This window comes from Xyrauchen texanus, chromosome 35 (genome assembly GCF_025860055.1).
Source record: "Xyrauchen texanus isolate HMW12.3.18 chromosome 35, RBS_HiC_50CHRs, whole genome shotgun sequence".
NCBI classification, from domain to species: Eukaryota; Metazoa; Chordata; class Actinopteri; order Cypriniformes; family Catostomidae; genus Xyrauchen; species Xyrauchen texanus.
In genome coordinates, this window is record NC_068310.1 from 39,588,281 (window position 1) to 39,609,687 (window position 21,407).

Consider the following 21,407-nt stretch of genomic DNA (forward strand, 5'->3'; position numbering starts at 1 on the left):
AAAATTTTATCTCCCCATTGACTGGACCAAAAGCAGCATCAGTTACAACAGAGTAAGTTTCTTGTAGAAAAATACAGTGAGAGCCACTACCTTTACAATATAAGAACATTGCCTTTCTTTTGACCTTGTTTTGGATGCCCCTAACATTTAATGACATGAACGACAACGGTACCTTAACTGGAAACATTTAAAACAAAAACAAAACAGAGGGAAAAAGAAAAAGAAAAAAAGAAAAACGTGCAAGCACTTGTATTAGAAAGAACAAAAGTATCACCAGGTTGTGTAGCCACGAACCTCGAACATACCGCACAACCTAGAGTCTCTCCAAACAGTCTATCTCACACCATCCTACCCATAATCAGTTCGATTATGTTGAGTCAATGCGTCTTCCTTCAATGTAACCGAACGGTCCCCGATAATACGCTTTCTTTCCAGCTTTACGTGCCTGGTCAATCAAAGGCCACAGCGCCGCACGGGCCAGCCGGTCCTTCGTAAAATCCTCCGTGAATCTGACTCCGCGGTCCCGACAGACTGACGAGTTCTTCGTTGATTTCCACATTTCATCCCTATACTTCCTCATGGTAAACTGCACAATCATCTGCCTTGGTTTCCCCGGTTCTTTCTTCCCGATTCGGTGCACTGTGTCAACAACGTCTTCTAATTTCTGAACCAGATGCGGTGCAATTTCCGTAATGAGACCGATCACTTCCCTGCGGGGATCCTCTTCAGGCCTCTCCTTCATGCCATTGATCCGGAGGTTCCACCTTCTTTTATACCGCTCGAGTTCAGATGTTCTGCTCGCCAGGTCTTTGTGCGATGTTGTTAAATTCAGGAGCGATTTGCTCGTCTCCAGGCACTTTTCTTTGCATTCTTTAATTTCAGCGGCATTGAACTCTACAGCCTTGGAAATCTCTGCGATCATGACACTGTTCCTCCGCATTTGAGTCGCCATTTCTTCTAATTTTTCGTCTTGTGAGTCAAATCGAGCGGTCAATGAAGTGATGGCTTGTAGCAGAGTTGCATTAGTGATGTCATCGTCGTAGGACCTTAATTTTTTTTCAAGGTGTTTGCTTTAGTAGGGGTTAAATGAGACGAGTCACGACGTTTAATTGTAGGGTCGGTCTGCACCTCCATCATTGAATCAGCTGAGACCGGAGCTGGAGTCGAGCAATGAGCCGGTGGAATGATAATCTTCGGATGAGTAGCTTGCTGAGAAGATTTACGCATTTTGAGGTCACAAAACACACGCGGGGTGTTTACATTTTTTTTAAGGTAGGTGTAAATGAGACTTGTGTAACTTTCACAACAAAATTGGGAGATTAACTAGGCAGCTCGGTACAAACACATGTGTTCAGCCCGCCATCTTAGCCGGAACCCAGATTATCAAATTCATGAAGCCACACAGGTGAAATGTTCACGGCAAATGTCTGCAACAGCTCTGTGTTCTCTGTCGCATGGAATTTACGTCAGTGTCTGAAATCGGTCACTCACTGCTGAAATATAGTGCACTCACAGCCATTCACTATATAGGAAAGAGTGAACGAGTGGGTGATTTCAGACACAGCATTGGACTCACCTTTCGCTCTACTGCAGTAGAAAACTACTTTTCAGTGTGTTACTTACCTGTTATCAACACGCACACACATAAACACACACTCGCGCGCACACATATTATGTGTTTGTAACACTGTGAAATTATTCACCTTAATGTCGCGATCAACACTGAACAATGGAAATACTCTCTTAATAAACGTGTGCGTGTGTGCTAGTTATCTGTCACAGTCCAACTCAACTCTATATTTTACTTTAGTGTATCAGATTAAGTTATAAATGTGAGTGTTTGGAGTTAAAACAATAAAACACATTTTATGGTACTTTTTATTTTACAAACACAAATTAAACTTCTTAAAAACTCTTGAAAAGTTTCCATGACTTGATGATAATGTTTTATAAAATGGTCTTTAAAACACCAGTTGGTCAGTGAATTTATAACTGATAATACAGATAAAACATCTAAATATACATCTTTACAGTAAGTTGAGCAGTTGTATTATAGTGATTATTTTGAGAATTGAATTGTTCATAATATCTGTCATATAATGATCAATAACAACCCGAGATCACATTATTAAGATGTACAGTAAATCACTGATCTCACATATGAATTCACATCTTAGCCAGCATCATTAAAAAGCTTTAAAACATGTCAGAATAAATGAATTAACAGCTGATGCTACAAAGACACATTTGATTAGTCTGTCTTCTACAGAAACTCAACTTTTGTAGATACAAGTTTAATCTGTAATTTCATTCTTAAGTCTTTTTTTCAGAGGAGTTCACTGGTAAGATCATCAGAGGAGAAATTTTACATTTAACACCGAACCATGGAAATATTCTCTCAGTAAACGTGTGTGTGAAAGTGTGTATGTGTGTGTTAGTGAGAGGATCAGAGAATGACAGTTTTCCTCTGTCACAGTCCAGCTGAACTCTGATTCTCTGGAGTTTCTCTTTCACTGAGACACGAGGTGTTTGATCAGGTGAAATGAATGCAAAATATTTACCATCAATAAACCTCACGCACCAGAATCCACTCCTGGACAATATTTTCTTCTTCCTCTGAGCAGATTCTGTCATCACACCCAAAAACCAGCTTGTACAGTCTCCAACCTGAACATCCCAACAGTGAATCCCTGAATTAAAACCCTCTGAACCCAAAACACACGGAGACATATCAAATCTCTCAGTATTATCAGGAAGCAGCTGTTTCTCTTCACTGAATCTCACACTGATCAGATCATCAGACACGATGAGATTACAGTAAGCAGTGTTGGGGTCCAAAGTCACTGGAGCTGAAGAGAGAGGACAGATACACACTCAAACACACATCAAATAACACAAATGATCATTATGAATTCATTGTTGTATTCTCAACTCACTGTATTGAACATTTTCCTGCATCTTCTGAATCACAGTGAACTTCAGGTTGCTCAGATGTTTTGGGACATTGATCAGAACTCCTGAAATGTTCTCTGGATCTGCTGGTGTACACTGGGTTCTGAAAAACATTCAGGAGTCAGTCGTGTTGATTTGGGTTCAGAACCGAGAGAGAAACAGGAAACACAATACAAACCTTTCCATTGTGCTCTTCAAGTTCTGTACAAAGAAAGAAACACAGATTATTCATCCAAACTGAATTTGCTTTGAATGTTTGAAACTGACATTTGTCTCCAGTATAATGAATATCGAAGTTGTATAAATGTTCATTGTTTCCACCTGTAGGAATGAAAGATCTTCAGCTGTCATCTGCTCCTCTATGACTCTGATTGTGTGTGAAAGAGATGAAATCTGTCTGCTCATCTTCTCAATCTTCTCCTCCATCATCTGACTCTTCTGCTCCTCTTCCTCTCTCAGTGCTGTTATTCTGGCGGCCTCTTCATCATGTAGAAACTGGTGAAGTTTCTCAAACTCCTCATTAATCTTCCTCTCTGTGTGTCGAGCCTGAAACTGAAACAAAAGACATTTCAGAGAAAGATCTGATGGTCAAACTGTATATCAATATACACTTCCAAAAATGGGATGTTTCACACTCTTTAATTACACAGTTTAATTCAAACCTTAATATGTTCTGCAGTTTGATCCAAATTCTGTTTAAACTCCTCAAATATTCTCAGTTTCTCCTGTAAGAGTTTTAGTGCAGTTTTGAGTTTCTCCTGAAAGAAATGGACATGTTAATATAAAGAGTTCTTACTTTCCAGCCCTGTTCTGCTTTTAGATCATTATGAGTTTGACCAGAATAATCTTCATTTACTGTCTGTAATTATTTGTTCATATATGCAATCATAAAGTATGCTGCAAGTTGTGCTGTTTCGATAAATGTTTTGAATATAATTGATCTGACCTTATTATCGATGACAGCTTCATCTACAGGACAGAATTTGTGATTTGTGTGTGTTCTGGAATCTCGACACACCAAACACACCGGCTGTTGATCATCGAGACAGAAGAGTTTGAGTTTCTCTTCATGAAGACTGCAGACTGCTTCACATCCTGATGAAGATCTTTGACTTCTCTCCTGTAAGAAAGTCTCACACAGGTTCTTCAAAGACAGATTTATTGGAGGATGATCCTTTGATGATCTTCTTCTGCAAATTGGACATTCTTTCGATCCTTTACTTTCCCAAAACTTCTGAATACACTCTTCACACACACTGTGACTACAGGACAGAAGAACAGGATTTTTAAAAACATCACAGCACACAGGACAAGAGAAATCCTCCTCAGAAAAAGTTTTAGACGCCATTTTCGAAATTACAAATAAAAATCTTCAAAGTTTCACTTCCTCCAGTTGTTGGTCTGAACTCTTATTATTCTGATTCAAATCAAAAAGCTTCACATCCAAAAACATGCATCAGAATGATCAATAATCTTCTCCAGAATATTCTGTGTTTTCACTCGACTGAGAGACAGGTGAACTAGAAATGCTGATAAACAGGTGTGTCAGTCTCAGTTTTAACCTTTGACAGTGGGCGGAGTTTGCTTATACACAAGAACACCTTATTATTCTATACCAACAAATACTGTGTGAATTGTTTTGTTGACCTGGAGAGAGGATTTACTTCACTGCTTCAATGAAATAAAAATAAGATATATAATCTGTGGTGTGAATTGCATACATTATGTACATTCTATACACACAGATGGACAGTTTCAATACTGAGCTTGAGATCAATTACAGTATAATGAATCAAATCAAACACTGGCACATTAAGTCAGTGTTCGTAACAGGCAAATGAAGACAGACTAATAGAAAGTTTCAAATGTTCACTAAAAGCTAAACTTTAATTGAAGTAAAATAATTGAAAAAGCAAATCTCATAATTAAATATTTTTCTCAAACACATTTGACAATTATTTCCACATTCCTAGAAATTACTTATGAGTAAAATATATATGAAGTATATTTCTATTCATATTTTACATTTTTCAAACACCTGGGTGACAAGAAGCATGAAATTGTTCAGCCATGACTTCCTGTTTCACAGGGGTATAAATATGAGGTTACAGACAAGCCAAATTCATCCATCACAATGGGTAAGAGCAAAGAATATAATTCTGATGTGTGGCAAAATGTTGTTGAGCTATAAAAAATGTGAAGTGGCTTCATGAAAATAGCTAAAGCATTGAAAATGCCCATTTCTACCATCTGGGCAATAATTAAGAAGTTCCATTCAGCTGGAAATGTCACAAATCGGCCTGGAAGAGGACGTGTGTCTATATTGTCTCCATGCAGGGTGAGGAAGATGGTTTAAGTGGCCTTAGAATGTCCAAGGATCACAGCTGGAGAATTGCAGAACTTAGATGGGTCTTAGTGTCAGAAAGTCTCCAAAACTACAAACAGACATCACCTACATCATAACTGGTTGTTTGGGAGAGTTTCAGGATAAAAGCCTCTGCTCTCATACGACAACAAACTCAAATGTCTTCAGTTTTCAATGGGACGGGGTTCAGTGGTCAAATTAAACAAAAATAGAGCTTTTTGTCAGCAAGCACCAGAGATGGGTTTGATGCAAACAGAGAAGTTACCATATGGAAAAGTACCTCATGCCCACTGTTAAACATGGTGGTGGACCTTTAATGTTGTTGGAATGTTTTTATCAGAGGTCCTGGACATCTTGTTCGGATACATGGCATCATGGAGTCTATCATATACCAGCAGATAAAAAATCTAAACCTGAATTCCTCTGCAGAAACCTTAAAATAGGACAATTGTTTGATTTTTCTGAATGTTTTTATTGAAAGATCAACAAAGGATAAACAATAATGACATGTTTTTCACAGACTTCTTTGCTCATATTTACCAAGGGTGCCAATATTAGTGGAGGGCACTGAATAAACTATGTCCACTAGACTACCTTTTTGTTGGATAATCTTTAAGTAAAACAGGTTTAGACACAAGGGTTTTGTGGACTGAGTTAATGTCCCCAGAGAAGGTTATTGTTGAACTGTAGATACTGTGAATTTGTGTTGAACTCAAAGAAATGTAAACTCTAATTTGCTCACAATTGTTTTATTTGCCATTATAATGCATCTTCAAACACCATGCAGAAACCTGTTACTCTGCATTTAACAGTAAAACCCTAACAAATAACACATTTTGTGAGTATGTGTGTGTGTGTGTGGAATGAGTTGTATAGTTCTGTCTGTTCATTGATTATCTTGTTACCCTTGTCGTTGTATTTTAACCCTCATGTTTGCCATATCATACGATATCATATCAAATCATATCACTTTTTATTGTCACACAACCATACACACAAGTGCAACAGTGGGTCAAAGTCTTGTGTGCAGTTCCGAGCAACTGTAAGGCTGACATTAAGATGTCATAAAAGTCAAATAACTCTGCAAGAAGCAAGTCATAAAAACTCACACAGAAGAACATTTTCACCTGAGTCAACACCTCCTACTGAGCAAGAACAATAAAACACAAATCTCACATCTGATCTCTACCTCACCTCAGGCCAATTTAGGCCTATTCTCGAAAAAACTCACAAACATCTGCCCCCTCTACTCCTCCTTCCCCTTCAGCTTAGAATCACTTCAAACTCACCCAAGATCTACATGCATCAAAATATCATGTCTGATGTATACATATAATGTGACTAGGCATAATGTTTGGTATCATTTAAAATGTCTCAGTGTGACTGGTATATTGTCTCTTTCCCATGTTTATAAATCTATTGGTAACAAAGTTATAAGGTCTTTGCCAAATGCTGCATAATTCTGGAGGTCTGTCCCCATCCCTGCCTGTAAGTTAATGAGGTATGTCCCCAGGACTTCCAAACCTAACCACTCCCAAAATTCCCTTTGTTCATGGTTTGGGTATTTAAGGATATGTGGCACATTGTTCATGGTTCTCTGTAGTCAGACGAAATGTCTAAATTTGACTTATTATTGTCTAATTGGAATTGATGAATGTATTATTTTACCTGGTAAATAAATTGTTACATTTGAATTTATTCTGATTTACTCTGAAACTATTGTCTTTAGTAGATTACGTTAAATCCATGTTTCCACAAATCTTCGACCAGGTTTTGAGTGGAGCATGGGGCACACCAACTGAGACTTTATAGATCCGACTATAAACGGAGGGAATTTCTGTTTAGTGTCGACCAAGCCTAAATAGGGTGAATTTTAAACCTCTGGTTATTGTAATATTTTCTAGCTAAGTGTTCATAGGAAACTATGGCATGATCATTATATGAAACTATTTTAACTTGGGTATGTTGGTCTACCTTTGTAAATTTAGTGGTCATGACCTCTGGGTAGAAATGTTACTCTAAGTGTTTACTATCTAAGGGGACTAAACAAAATACTTGTAGATATAAGGGCAAGCATGAGCATCCATCTAATTAGTATTTAGTCAATTACTGTTTTAATTACCAATACTGGTGTATTTGTGACCGTGAGATCTGCGTATATGGCCGGCTCGAGACTCTCTAAGCGACAGGAATCTGATTGAACGAGTACAATATAAAATATAGTTAAATACGATGATTCAATGTTAAATCAAATTTAATAATAATAACTAAGATTAGAACATTAATATATCCTTAGTAACTTTTATAATTGGAGTCAGATAAAATAAACAAGGATCATAAAATGAATAATATAGTTATATAATTGGAATTAAATCACTTAAACTGAATGCGTACGATAAAGACAGAACACGCAGGAGACCTTCAGCCACGCCATTGGATACCGTCCTTGGGCCAGTTGGGTGGCTTCCCTATTCCTCCTTTACCTTATCCCCTTTCCCCCTTACACAACATAGCAGTCATGACAGTGACGAGACATATACCAATTACAATAAAAAATATATTTACACAACACAATTTACATATCTAATATACACATAATTACACAACACAATAATAATATACAATGTACAGTAAACAATACACACAATATAGAATACACATACAATAAAAATAGAATATACAGTAAAGTAATATAATTAATATAATTATGACAGTCCAGTGTGAGATAATAAGATTAATAAAGTGCAGTTCTGATGTATATTGATCGTGAGAGATCAAGAGTTCAAAAGTCTGATTGCTTGGGGAAGAAGCTGTCATGTAGTCAGCTGGTGCGGGTCCTGATGCTGCGATACCGCCTGCCTGATGGTAACAGTGAGAGCAGTCCATGGCTCGGGTGGCTGGAGTCTCTGATGATCCTCCAAGCTTTTTTCACCCACCACCTTGTATATATGTCCTGGAGCGAGGAAGCTCATCTCCGATGATGTGTCTGGAAGTTCAGCACCACCCTTTGCAGGGCTTTGTGGTTGTGGGCAGCCAGTCAGGATGCTCTCTACAGTACTGGTGTAGAACCATGTGAGGATGTGGTGGTTCCTTCCAAACTTCTTCAGCCATCTCAGGAAGAAGAGGCACTGGTGAGCCTTCTTCACAATGGTCTCAGTGTGGACAGACCATGTGAGTTCCTCAGTGATGTGCTACAAGCTCCTTGGTCTTACTGACGTTGAGGTAGAAATTGTACTCCTGACACCAGTGTGTCGAGAGTGTGCACCTCCTCTCTGTAGGATGTTTCATCATTGTCAGTGTTCAGACCTACCACTGTCGTATCATCAGCAAACTTAATGATGGCATTGGAGCTATGTGTTGCCACACAATCATGTGTGTACAGGGAATACAGGAGTGGGCTGAGAACACAGCCCTGTGGGGCTCCAGTGTTGAGGGTCAGTGATGAGGAGATGTTGCTGCCCATTCTAACCACCTGCCGTCTGTTTGACAGGAAGTCCAGGATCCAGCTGCACAGCAAGCAGTTTAAGCCCAGAGCCCGGAGTTTCACATCAAGCTTGGAGGGCACTGTGGTGTTGAATGCTGAGCTGTAGTCTACAAACAGCGTTATCACACACAGTATGTGTTCCTTTTTCCAGGTGGGAGAGAGCAGTGTGCAGTTTAGATGCAGTGGCATCATCAGTGGAGCGGATGTTGTGGTATGCAAACTGCAGTGAGTCCAGAGAGGCAGGCTGCACAGAGCAGATGCAATCTCTGATTAGCTTCTTTAAGTAATTAGCTTTAGATAAGTAATTGAGAAGTTAAATCGAGTGAAGAACAGTGTCTTCAACATCTGCCCTGTTTGGGATTTAGTCTTTTGGCTGAGCGTAGGTATTCCAGGTTGTGATGATCCATTAATACCAGAAATGGATGTCTGGCCCCCTCCAGCCAGTGTCACCATTCTCCAAATACTGCTTTCATGGCTAGCAGTTCATGATTGCCCCATCATAATTCTGTTCAGCAGAGGAAAGTTTGCGTGAGTATTAAGCACATGGAAAAAGTTTAGGAGGATTACCTTGGCGTTGATAGAGGATGGCGCCAATACCAGTGTTAGATGCCTCTATTTCTACCACAAAAGGTGCGTTGCGGTCAGGGTGATGGAAAGATTCTCCTGTCCACACTTTCTGATCTGGGCATCACAGGAATTGCACTTGGATGTTTTGAATCATGCCTCACAGGCAGATCCTTTAAGGTAACCTGGAGAGGAGAGGTGTCCAAGTCACACCAGTGGTAATTAACCACTCCTCTTTTCGATCTACACTACATCACATGGGCCTATCATTAAGGGGCATGGCTTCTCCCACCATTGTTAAACAGATGATAAACAGCTCTACCTGTCGTTCCAGCCTAATGACGCCACCGTCTCACCTCGTAGCTCTGCCTGCATCTTGTAGATCTCAGCCTGGATGAAGTAAACATGCCTATTTGGGGCCTGTGTGGGGCCACTGCAGGCAGAAAATGTGGGCCCGAAGTGGGCAGCCCATTGTGGGCCCTGGTACCGGCATGAAATGCGGGGCACGTGTGGACCCCACACTATGAGCCCAAAAGTGTGGGATGAGTGTGGGCTGCCAACACTAAGAAGAGTGGGGCCCATTGTGGGCCAATAACATGCCCACGGTATGCCCACACTTTGGGCTGGGTCTGGGTTCTCCCACTGCGGGTTCAAAGTGTGGGCATGTTGCGGGCTCACAATGGGCACCACTGGGGAGCTACTCTGCTTAACCCTAATCCCAAAGTGCAGCTGGGTGTGCCCACAGGTTGTGTGGGCAAACTGTGGATATGGTATCTGGGACACAGTATGCCCTGTGGGTGTGCTCAGTGGGTTCTTAACAAATAATACAATTAGTTTGGTATTACTTTGTACCTGCAGAGTACCACAGCATATACAGAATAATTGCACTTGTTGAAAGTAGTATTTATAAACTAAGAGTCATATATTTCAAATACTGCCAGGAAAAAAACTATAAAAAAGAAAGAAAATATATAAAATTGAGTACAAAATTGATCACGGATTAAATAAGTAAAATACATTTTATAAAACAGAACAATAACCACATAGAACCACATTAGAAAACATTAAGTAAAAAATCAATCCTCTCAGGGGCACCAGTGGATCTCTGCCATTTACCTTCTGGTCCTTCTGCTCCTTCCCCCATCCCTGTCTCTAGAATTGCCAAGCCACATTTTAACCGTAGCTTCCACTTCGGATGCTGTGGCCCAGTTACTTTTTGTCACAGCATTTAAGTGAGTAAGAAAACAATAATTGAAAAGTAAGTGTAAAAAAATTTTTTTAGGGCATTTCCACTTCAGGAAGTTCCACACGTCACCAAGAATCTTTTGAGGAACTCAAACTAGTCGACTAGTGCTGCAAGTCAGCATTTTAAATAATAGTCAACTAGTCCGTTAATATTGATTCCCATGAAACTTCTAAACATTTTATTTACTTTTTGCGTAAAAAAAATTCTACAAAGGATATGCCTAAATTTCTATGTTAATGTTACTTAAAAAATGATTATCAACAGAATTTTTTAAAAAGCGTTTATCTGAAGCGGATAATTTCATTTCACATCAGGTCTCACATGCCTCCCTTTCACTCGTGGTGTGCGCAGAACAATGTACTGACGAGCATAATATAGTATGTTATTCATGCTTCGTTCTTCATTATTATTAGGCCATAATTTAGATATCACTTTCCAGTTGTATATTTTGTTTTGCACATAAAGTGCAGGTTAACAAAGATTTCAAAACTGAAATCAGATTTTATTTTCTGTCAAAATGACGGAAAACATTTTTAATTATCTGTCAGTGTTTTTAAAATTCATTAAATGACAGACACTTTTCCGTTAATGCAACCTCTGGTTATAAAATGTCGGCTAACTTTTAGTTCAGTAGTAGTACCGTAATAGTTTTGGTCAAGACTAAACAAATATCAGCTGTAAAAAAGGTCTAACCTGGTTGAGCCAAAGCCAAAAATAATCTGTAATTTGGCCTTTACAATTCAAATCTAATTTTTGATTTTGTTCCCCTTCTATGGTCTTATCACACATGTACATTACATAATGTACCTATGACTGCTCTGCAGACCAGCATATCCACAAAGGCCAACTTCTGGCCAGAGCCGTCAGCACAATTGTTGAGCAAGTGGGGTAGTTAGCATGTGCACAAGGATGCGTCTTGTGCTGGCAGATGGGTTGGGACCCCCAACTGTTGCCAGATACTTTGCCTAAATAGAGGTAATAATGTATTAATGTACTCATAAGACAGAAACAAACTGTAATGGAAAATGTAATAAACTTGTGATTACAGAATATGGTATTTGAAGAAACGAAATATACCATTTCACTGTAGCAGGCCTCCTCCTTAAGCCTATTTTCGACTCTTCCGAGGTCCTTCATGTTGCTCAGTTGCAAACGGATGCCCTCTGATAGGACTGCAGCTGGAGAGCTGCGATTTGTCAAAGACAATAAAAGCTGTTTGATCACAGCCACCTCTTCTTTTAAATGTTCGAGCTGACTTATTATGTGCTGTTCTGTTGCTGTTGACACAGTAAGTTATAATATGTTATATATAAAAGCCCAAAAGTCGTAAACAGCAAGCATAGCATTTACTAATGTAATTTGAGAAGTTGTTTGTAGGCTCTATAGACTGTCCCTATATCCATGTATCAAAACTACTATTGGGAGTAATTTATGTATGTAAACAGTCAATCCAGTAAGAGAACACACACCTGTTAATGTTTCCTTCCTGTCTGTCTCTCTCCTCCTCAGCTCTGTCTCTCAGAAGCTCTCTGTCTGTCTCTCCCCTCCTCTCCCCTCAGGGGCTCTCTTGCCCTTAGAAAGACTCCTCTCTCCCTCCAAAAGGTGCAATAGTTTAGCGATTCCACTGACAGATGAGCCTGAAGCAATGCTAACCTGGAATTACTGTGCTCTGTGCTTTTCTCATGCTCACGCACACGTTTGGGGTGTTTCCTGTCAGAAAAAAACACCAACAAATGTATTTTTCTTTGTAGAAAAAAGCATACAGGCAAAGCAAAAAATATTACACGTGGAAGGTGAATATGTGATCCAGTCTCAGGAAACTTTTTTCCCATTTGGGAGTTGACAACACAGCAGATCATTAGTGAGTGAGCGCACCTTACTGCCCAAACCCCCATCACGGGTTGAGGCTGGATATTTGCTCCTACTGTTATGAAAGACAGCAGGTCCACGATCGATAAGGACAGCGCGAGCATCTTCGTTGATTGCCCCCCACAACGCTGGGTCAAACACCTGATTAATCCACTGTGTGCTTCTGCTGCTACAGCTATCCTCAGCCTCAGATTGTGCTGCACTGCTAACACAAGCCTCAGCCTCCTCTGGACCCTGGTTAGCTTACTCGTCATCTTCTTTAAATTCTTCACTCCGATTCTCCTCCTGGCTCCATTTGAAGAACATGTGAATAGATGGCACATGTCTTAATAAAGACGCCTCCCTCTCATCTTTTTCTCTTTTTCGCGTTTACTACAACCACTCTTGCTCATTTTAAACTCTCTACTGACGACTACTCCAGTTGTCCACTTCGATTCAGCTGGATTATTTGAAGATAGCGCAGGCTTTCCACACTTAGCTAATAAAGCAATAAATGCAGTATATGCAATAATAACATGTATTGTAACAAGTGTAACAAGTGTAAATAACTATATCTATTAAAATTATTAAATGGACAATAAAGCCCTCCCTACACCTACCCCTAATCGATAAACATTTTATTATTAAACAGTCATATTTTATACAAATATTGAAATGCCTTTCCGAGATGATATGTGATGGGAAAAGAGCGAGTTCGGCAAAAGGCATTATACTGAACTCGGGCTTAACACGCCAACAGCTACTTTCAAGAGCAACACACCCTATTGCCTGCCAACTCACTGGGTCTTCACCTTGGCGCAGTACAGCTCTCCTTGCAGAATCCATGAACTTTTCTGGAGACAGAGCCCAAGATCAAGGTCTCTTTTCGTTCTTCTCCTTCACCTTTAGGGCCATAGAAGAGTCACACATATTCAGACTCCCTCAGCTCTCCTCCTAAATTGAGGCTCCATTTCTATAAAAATAAAAAAGTATTAATATATACTGTGGTATTGTGGTAATGTATATGAGGTCCTGAGTATTAATTAAGCAGTATGGCATGATACATTTAGAAATATATTGCATATTGTTAGGCATGACATGAAGTGTGACTTCAGCCGTGACTATATTCACAATATGGCACAGCCTCGTACTGCCAACTTAACACTTTTAAGTTTTTTTTTACACTTTAAGCAAATAGTTCAAACAAATGTTACATAAGTAATGAGGCATGAGGGTAAATAAATGATGATTTTCATTTAGCCTTTTTTTAATGTACAATCCCTTTAATGTGATGAAAATCATCAATATATGATAATCATAATTTGCAGTCTTGTCAAATAAACGATTTTGTCTTTAGAAAATGTCATTAACACTTTCTCAACATATAGCAGAGATACAGTACAGTGCCACAACGATACAATATACAATATAACAATATTATTATTATTATCTTTTTTATTTTTTCTATTTATTTTTGTCTTCTTTATTGTTTTGGTTGATATTATGTGATGTACGTATGCTTTCTCTTTTGTATGTTCCTGTTCTTTGCATTAAAAAAAAATAATAAAAAATAAATAAATAAAAAACAAGAGGAGGAGGAAGATGATGCCGCTCCGTGTCTCTCCTGAGAGCTCATTTTTACAGACTGATCGAAGACGATTATTAGACGATCGAAGGTCTCATATAATATTAAATTATATAATTATAGGTCAAATATTATTTACATATTGTTAGTAAGTAATACAACAAAGCACGACGTATTGCATAACTACAAATCACCGCGAGAGCTTTCCAATATGCGCGCCACTGAGTGACGTCTGTACATCCGGGTCAGAGAGCACCTGTCCATCAAAAGCTCACTATCCAATCAGAGTAGATCACTGTTAAGCCCACCCCCACGAGAGGTTTGTCTCAAAACAGCAAACGAAAAACTGCGAAGCGTAAGCGAAATCTGTGGCAATGTATTCAGAATCCACGATTTGCGAAAACGAATCTTTCAAAAACATTAACAAAAAATGAAGCATATTTGAAGAGCCTGTTAAATTCGTGCGACTGAGTTCATTTCTTTCATTTTAATTGTGTTTTTCTTCTTTTAATGGAATATTTTTGATAGTTTCTGAAAAAGTTACGTTCAGTTTTATAAAGTTACATTCATTATTATTGACACAATCGTAATTCCATAGTTTCATGGCGTGAGTAGCATGAGTATGTTGTTACAGCGATGTTGTTTTTTAAAGATCAAATCAGCTAATATTTGAGGATTAGTGTTCGCTTACCGTTATTTGCCTCAACTTATTTCAGGCTAGGGTTTCTGTTGCCTTTTTATGTTACCTCATGTTCATTGTTTTCACTAATCTCTTGGTAACTAATGTCATATTTATGACTTTTCAGATAGTACAGAGACAGGCTGGTGACAGGTGATTTCCAGCTCGCACTGCACAATGGGTCAATGAACTATTAACTATTAGCAGCAGTTACGCAAATGTACAATTTAGTGAAATGAAGCTTATTGTTTACAATTCTTACAATTCTATATATAGTAATATAATTATTTATGTATTATAAATATTATATATCTAATGTATAATTCTTACAATACTTATTCATATACACAATATATTCAGCTTTAAAACAACTTAAGCATACTCGTATATAAACTGCCGTTCAAAAGTAATGAGGCTGAAAATTCAGCTTGGCATCACAGGAGTAAATTACATTTTAAAATACATTAAAATAGAAAACAGTTATTTTAAATTGTAATAATATATTACGATATTACTTTTTTTTTTTGTATTTTTATTCAAATAAATGCAATAACTATTTACAGCAATTCATGAATACATTTCTAATAAATTAAATAGCATGCCAAGCATTTTGTATGTGTCCTTTCTTTCATGTTGTCATTGCATAGTCTTCACCATGGTTTGCTGTGCTGCATGGGGATGCTCCAATCGCTCAGAGAAAGGTGTGCGAATGTATGGCTTCCCCACTGACATGAGAGGAGAAAGAAATTGTTGGCTCAAGTCAGCAGGAGCAATCTAAATATAAATAAAAATTACAACAACAAAAAAATGTGTGAGGTATTTGCAAAGATTTTACAATTAATAGGGTGTTCGTTACTAACTTTATCCAGCTCCAATCCTTGCCTAATCTGTTAGTTATCCGATAACATCCCTTATCTCCTAATTTAATGAGTAATACTCAACTATAAGGTTTTAATTTACAAGTTATTTTTATTTAGATGTACTGATAATATACAGAATAAGATAATATTATTCTTTAAACGTCTCACCTTTTAAAAGTGCGTCGCAAACGGTTTGTTCTGATGCATCTCTACGGTGTTTGCTGCTACTTCCGGGAACTATTGAGAGGCTCCACGAGCCGCCATTGCTGTAAAAAAAAAACGTTCCATTGGAGTCAATGGAGTTGTCGCAACTCTCTCTTATATGGCTCTGGTGCAGTCATAATGTTGTGTTCATCCTTTTTTATATTGTTTACGAGTTGACTGACAGGCGATGTCTGAATGTAAAATGTGATTGGATCTCTTACCTTTAAGGCGGGACTTTCTTTTCTACATCTAGACCGTTGGTTGTTTAAATTTAAACTGCTGTTCCCGCCGAATGTGGATCGAAACTACACAGGCTTGTGCGTCTGAGTGCCTCTTTTTTCTTCCATGAGTGCTGCGAGATGAGCGATGTTTCTATGACGACACTGCACTGCGACATTATCCTGGTGTCTTCTTGTAAGTTGATATTTCTGTAGTCACGAGATCACTTTCAGTGTTTTAACGCTATCACACAAGGCCTACTAAACAAATTAATTAGCCACTAATTTATTGCGGTGTAATATATAATGTAATCATAATGAAACAGTAATCGATTTTATTATTCATATGTAATCTGTTGCACCCAACACTGACCATAAGTAACTTTATCTCACATTTCCAGTGATGTAATTGTTATAATTTACAGTGTTTTATTGTTTTATCTTATTTTTAGCAGGTTCTGATAATGCAGAATGATTTCAAAATAACAAGTGCAGAAATGTATTTATGTTTTAGTATGCATCTATGTAGTACTCCAGACATTATTGTGATTATAATTATGATTCATAAGGATCAGTGTCTTAAAACAAAACAGTTTAGTGATATTTTTTTTTTTTTTATGTATATCTTTCAGTTTTTGGGCTCAATGAAAATTCACTTTGGTATGGACAGTAATTGGACTTCTAATAACAGGACCAACATGAGAGGACAATCATTAAACAAAGTTTAATATAATGTACATATGAATGTACTGTATGTGTCCACCTAACAAAATAGAAGTCGTCAAGGTGATTAAAAATTAGGAAGAATCTGGAGAAGGATGCACACCGTGCTAGAATATTCACAATGCAATCTTATCTGTTTATGTTGAGCTAATCAAGTGATATATCTGTGTATTCATCCGTAAACATGTCATGTCCCACACATGTAGAATAATATCTTACCTTGATATATCGTAAAGACATACTGTATAATTTCACGTTATGTCAGAGTTCTGTCAAATTGATTAATCTGAAATGTTGCCTGTGCAAAACAATTGACTGTATGGGACGGTCCTTTTTTTTGTAGATAATTACAATGAAGCACGGTTGAAGTGACCAGATGATGTTGAACACACAGACCTTGGGACAGAGGATTCTCCAGTAGAAGTCAAAAAAAGAAGAATGTAAGTTATCTTTATTTTTTTGTATGACAAAATGTGCGATATCCAACCAAAATGTAATAAAGTGCTTCATTAGACTGAAGAACATCCTTTTTCCTGGTGAAGTTGAAGTTGAAAATGACTTCTCTAAAGGTAATCAAAGTAAAATGTTGGTTTCTGTAGCTTTTCTGGGTAAAATTTTCTGTAAACAATATTAAAACATCAATATTATATTTATGTCTCTCTCTCATTATACAGATCACAAGAACTGCCTAGTGCACCAAACATCTTTTGCTCATTTATTCCTCACTCCCAAGAGTATTTGTTCACCCTTGAAGTCTGTCTTGGCAAAAATTAAGCCAAAGAAAATGTCAGTTTTGTCTAAGGTGTATGTAAACTTCTGACTTCAACTGTAATTTCCAGCATTAGCTTGGAGAGAATATATTTTATATGGAAGCTGAAATGGACATTATAACTGAAATATGTTCATATGAATCGAAATTTGAATGCAGTCGAATCGAGAGCTTGTGGATCGGAATTGAATCGTATCTGGAAATCTGAATCAATACTCAGCCCTAATCATTCATAAACTTACACGCATTCCTCCCTTTGCGTGTTTATGAAATGTTTTTGCTAATTTGATAATGCTTTCATCGCCAATAGAGTGTTATACTTGGGTTTCACAAACTACCTCACAATGCAACATGTATGTCACGATTCAATACATCACAATTAATCTACAGGTTGCACCGAACAGCTGACATCACGGTTAGTTAGTTTTGATAGTAGTTGATGTGATTGTCTCATGCATCACTGGATTTAAAATTTTATGTAATGAAAATGGTAGAAAGTTATGTTTTTTTTTGTTTTTTCATTGTGATATAATCTTCAAAACAATTAAGCACATTTCCCCCCAATTTCTCATTACTGTAATAAAAAGGCCTTTAATTAAAAAACAAAAAATAAACAAAATAAACATCCGGATGCATTTTGATAATGAGAGTTTGAAGGGAGAATGTGCTTAATGGTCATGAAATTAATGTCAAAATGCAAAAAATATATAAATAAAAAAAAGTTCTTAATGTCCAAATAAGTTTCAGTTTCTTTGTGCAAAATAGAATTGCTTATTTTAAGTTTTCTGTTGACTTTGGGGTAAAATGTGATCTGGGCATATTTTTGTAGGATTCTCCATTAAAATATTAATTTCTGCAGATTTGTTTGCATATGACATTTGCAATATACTTGTATCACATAACACTTTTTCACTCTTGTTTTAAAATTATCTGTAAATTTAATCCTGTAGTAATAAGAATTACATGTTTGCTTTTATAGATGTATTTTACTTTATTTTTATCTGTTAACTGTTGTTTTGTTTATGTATTTAAAACAAAGTCAGGTGACTTGAAAACACTTTAAATTGTATCTCTGACACTATTGCCCGCTGCCATATCACCCTGCAGCTATTGCTTGGTTGCCCACTAAAGCTAAGCAGGGATGAGCCTAGCTTATCCAGTAAATGGATGGGAGACCTCCTGGGGAAAAACCATGGTTGCTGCTGGAAGTGGTATTAGGGAGGCCAGCAGGGGGTGCTCACCCTACGGTCTCTGTGGGTCCTAATGCCCCAGTATAGTGACGGGACACTATACTGTAAAAAGCACCGTCTTTCGGATGGGATGTTAAAACGAGGTCCTGACTCTCTGTGGTCATTAAAAATCCCTAGGGCACTTTCTTGTAAAGAGTAGGGGGTTTAACCCCGGTGTCCTAGCCAAATTGGCCCCTATCTATCATGGCCTCCTAATAATCTCCATCCCTGAATTGGCTACATCACTCTACCATCTCCTCTCCACCAATAGCTGGTGTGTGGTGTGTGTGTGTGGTGTGTGGTGTGTGGTGTGTGGTGGGGCGTTCTGGCGACTATGAGCTGCCGTCGCATCATCCAGGTGGATGCTGCACACTGGTGGTGGTGGTGGTGGTGGTGGTGGTGAGGAGATTCCCCTATACTATGTAAAAGCGCTTTGAGTTAAAGCTGGACTTCTAGAAAAGCTAATATATATATATATATATATATATATGTTGTTGTTGTCTGAAATATGTTCTGATGTTGTGGGCTTCTGCTTGTGTTTCTCTGTTCATGTTCTCCTGAAGTTACATTGATGACGTTACTCACATGAGATATTCTCATTTCTTCAACCACAATTATTTATTTTTCAACCATGAATAAAAGTGTGATTTCATTATTTGTATTTTAACAGCAGAAAAGACAAGTGAAGGAATTAATAGACAAAACAAACTTATTCTGACTTTGTGCTTTAGAGACTCATTTAAGACTTTCTTTTTTCTTTTTTAGGAGTTCTCTGGTAAGATCAATAGAGAAGAAATGTCACGAACAACATTGAACAATAGAAGTATTCTCTTAATAAACGTGCGTGCATGTGTGTGTGTGTGTGTGTGTGTGTGTGTGTTATCTGTCACAGTCCAGCTCAACTGTTCTATCGTATAATGATCAATAACAACCCGAGATCACATTATTAAGATGTTCAGTAAATCACTGATCTCCCATATGAATTCACATCTTAGCCAGCATCATTAAAAAGCATTAAAACATGTCAGAATAAATGAATTAACAGCTGATGCTACAAAGACACGTTTGATTAGTCTGTCTTCTACAGAAACTCAACTTTTGTAGATACAAGTTTAATCTGTAATTTCATTCTTAAGTCTTTTTTTCAGAGGAGTTCACTGGTAAGATCATCAGAGGAGAAATGTCACAATCAACACCGAACAATGGAAATATTCTCTCAGTAAACGTGTGTGTGAAAGTGTGTATGTGTGTGTTAGTGAGAGGATCAGAGAATGACAGTTTTCCTCTGTCACAGTCCAGCTGAACTCTGATTCTCTGGAGTTTCTCTTTCACTGAGACACGAGATCTTTGATCAGGTGAAATGAATGCATCATATTTACCATCATAAAACCAAACACACCAGAGTCCACTCCTGGACAATATGTTCTTCTTCCTCTGAGCAGATTCTGTCATCACACCCAAAAACCAGCGTGTACAGTCTCCAACCTGAACATCCCAACAGTGAATCCCTGAATTAAAACCCTCTGAACCCAAAACACACTTATACATATCAAATCTCTCAGTATTATCAGGAAGCAGCTGTTCCTCTTCACTGAATCTCACACTGATCAGATCATCAGACACGATGAGTTTACAGTCAGCAGTGTTTGGGTCCAAAGTCACTGGAGCTGAAGAGAGAGGACAGATACACACTCAAACACACATCAAATAACACAAATGATCATTATGAATTCATTGTTGTATTCTCAACTCACTGTATTGAACATTTTCCTGCATCTTCTGTATCACAGTGAACTTCAGGTTGCTCAGATGTTTTGGGACATTGATCAGAACTCCTGAAATGTTCTCTGGATCTGCTGGTGTACACTGGGTTCTGAAAAACATTCAGGAGTCAGTGTTGATTTGGGTTCAGAACTGAGAGAGAAACAGGAAACATAATACAAACCTTTCCATTGTGCTCTTCAAGTTCTGTAAAAAGAAAGAAACACAGATTATTCATCCAAACTGAATTTGCTTTTAATGTTTGAAACTGACATTTGTCTCCAGTATAATGAATATTGAAGTTGTATAAATGTTCATTGTTTCCACCTGTAGGAATGAAAGATATTCAGCTGTCATCTGCTCCTCTATGACTCTGATTGTGTGTGAAAGAGATGAAATCTGTCTGTTCATCTTCTCAATCTTCTCCTTCATCATCTGACTCTTCTGCTCCTCTTCCTCTCTCAGTGCTCTTATTCTGGCGGCCTCTTCATCATGTAGAAACTGGTGAAGTTTCTCAAACTCCTCATTAATCTTCCTCTCTGTGTGTCGAGCCTGAAACTGAAACAAAAGACATTTCAGAGAAAGATCTGATGGTCAAACTGTATATCAATATACACTTCCAAAAATGGGATGTTTCACACTCTTTAATTACACAGTTTAATTCAAACCTTAATATGTTCTGCAGTTTGATCCAAATTCTGTTTAAACTCCTCAAATATTCTCAGTTTCTCCTGTAAGGGTTTTAGTGCAGTTTTGAGTTTCTCCTGAAAGAAATGGACATGTTAATATAAAGAGTTCTTACTTTCCAGCCCTGTTCTGCTTTTAGATCATTATGAGTTTGACCAGAATAATCTTCATTTACTGTCTGTAATTATTTGTTCATATATGCAATCATAAAGTATGCTGCAAGTTGTGCTGTT

General features: G+C 37.8%; 2 protein-coding genes and 2 long non-coding RNA genes across 5 annotated transcripts; all 4 read right to left on the reverse strand.

The window, feature by feature from the left end:
• Window positions 1-1,950: 1,950 nt before the first annotated feature.
• On the reverse strand, window positions 1,951-4,300 carry LOC127628633 (E3 ubiquitin-protein ligase TRIM39-like). The gene is made up of 6 exons (XM_052105406.1): window positions 3,899-4,300; window positions 3,615-3,710; window positions 3,274-3,504; window positions 3,131-3,153; window positions 2,937-3,055; window positions 1,951-2,849 (listed from the first exon to the last, which is right to left on the reverse strand). The coding sequence occupies exons 1-6, from the start codon at window positions 4,298-4,300 to the stop codon at window positions 2,314-2,316; spliced, it is 1,407 nt and encodes a 468-aa protein (XP_051961366.1). The 3' UTR covers window positions 1,951-2,313.
• A 7,213-nt stretch (window positions 4,301-11,513) lies between these two features.
• LOC127628644 (uncharacterized) lies at window positions 11,514-12,102 on the reverse strand. The gene is made up of 3 exons (XR_007968690.1): window positions 12,081-12,102; window positions 11,689-11,888; window positions 11,514-11,576 (listed from the first exon to the last, which is right to left on the reverse strand). It is a non-coding gene; the product is annotated as an uncharacterized LOC127628644 (long non-coding RNA).
• Window positions 12,103-15,319: 3,217 nt separating this feature from the next.
• LOC127628642 (uncharacterized) lies at window positions 15,320-16,161 on the reverse strand. The gene is made up of 3 exons (XR_007968688.1): window positions 16,009-16,161; window positions 15,752-15,849; window positions 15,320-15,448 (listed from the first exon to the last, which is right to left on the reverse strand). It is a non-coding gene; the product is annotated as an uncharacterized LOC127628642 (long non-coding RNA).
• A 3,109-nt stretch (window positions 16,162-19,270) lies between these two features.
• On the reverse strand, window positions 19,271-21,363 carry LOC127628635 (E3 ubiquitin-protein ligase TRIM39-like). 2 transcript variants are annotated; one of them, XM_052105407.1, is made up of 5 exons: window positions 21,156-21,363; window positions 20,815-21,045; window positions 20,672-20,694; window positions 20,481-20,599; window positions 19,271-20,393 (listed from the first exon to the last, which is right to left on the reverse strand). In XM_052105407.1, the coding sequence occupies exons 2-5, from the start codon at window positions 20,920-20,922 to the stop codon at window positions 19,858-19,860; spliced, it is 786 nt and encodes a 261-aa protein (XP_051961367.1). In that variant the 5' UTR covers window positions 20,923-21,045; window positions 21,156-21,363; the 3' UTR covers window positions 19,271-19,857. The 2 variants fall into 2 exon arrangements, with proteins under 2 accessions (XP_051961367.1, XP_051961368.1); XM_052105408.1 differs by lacking the exon at window positions 21,156-21,363 and having other exon boundaries at window positions 20,815-21,143.
• Window positions 21,364-21,407: the final 44 nt, after the last annotated feature.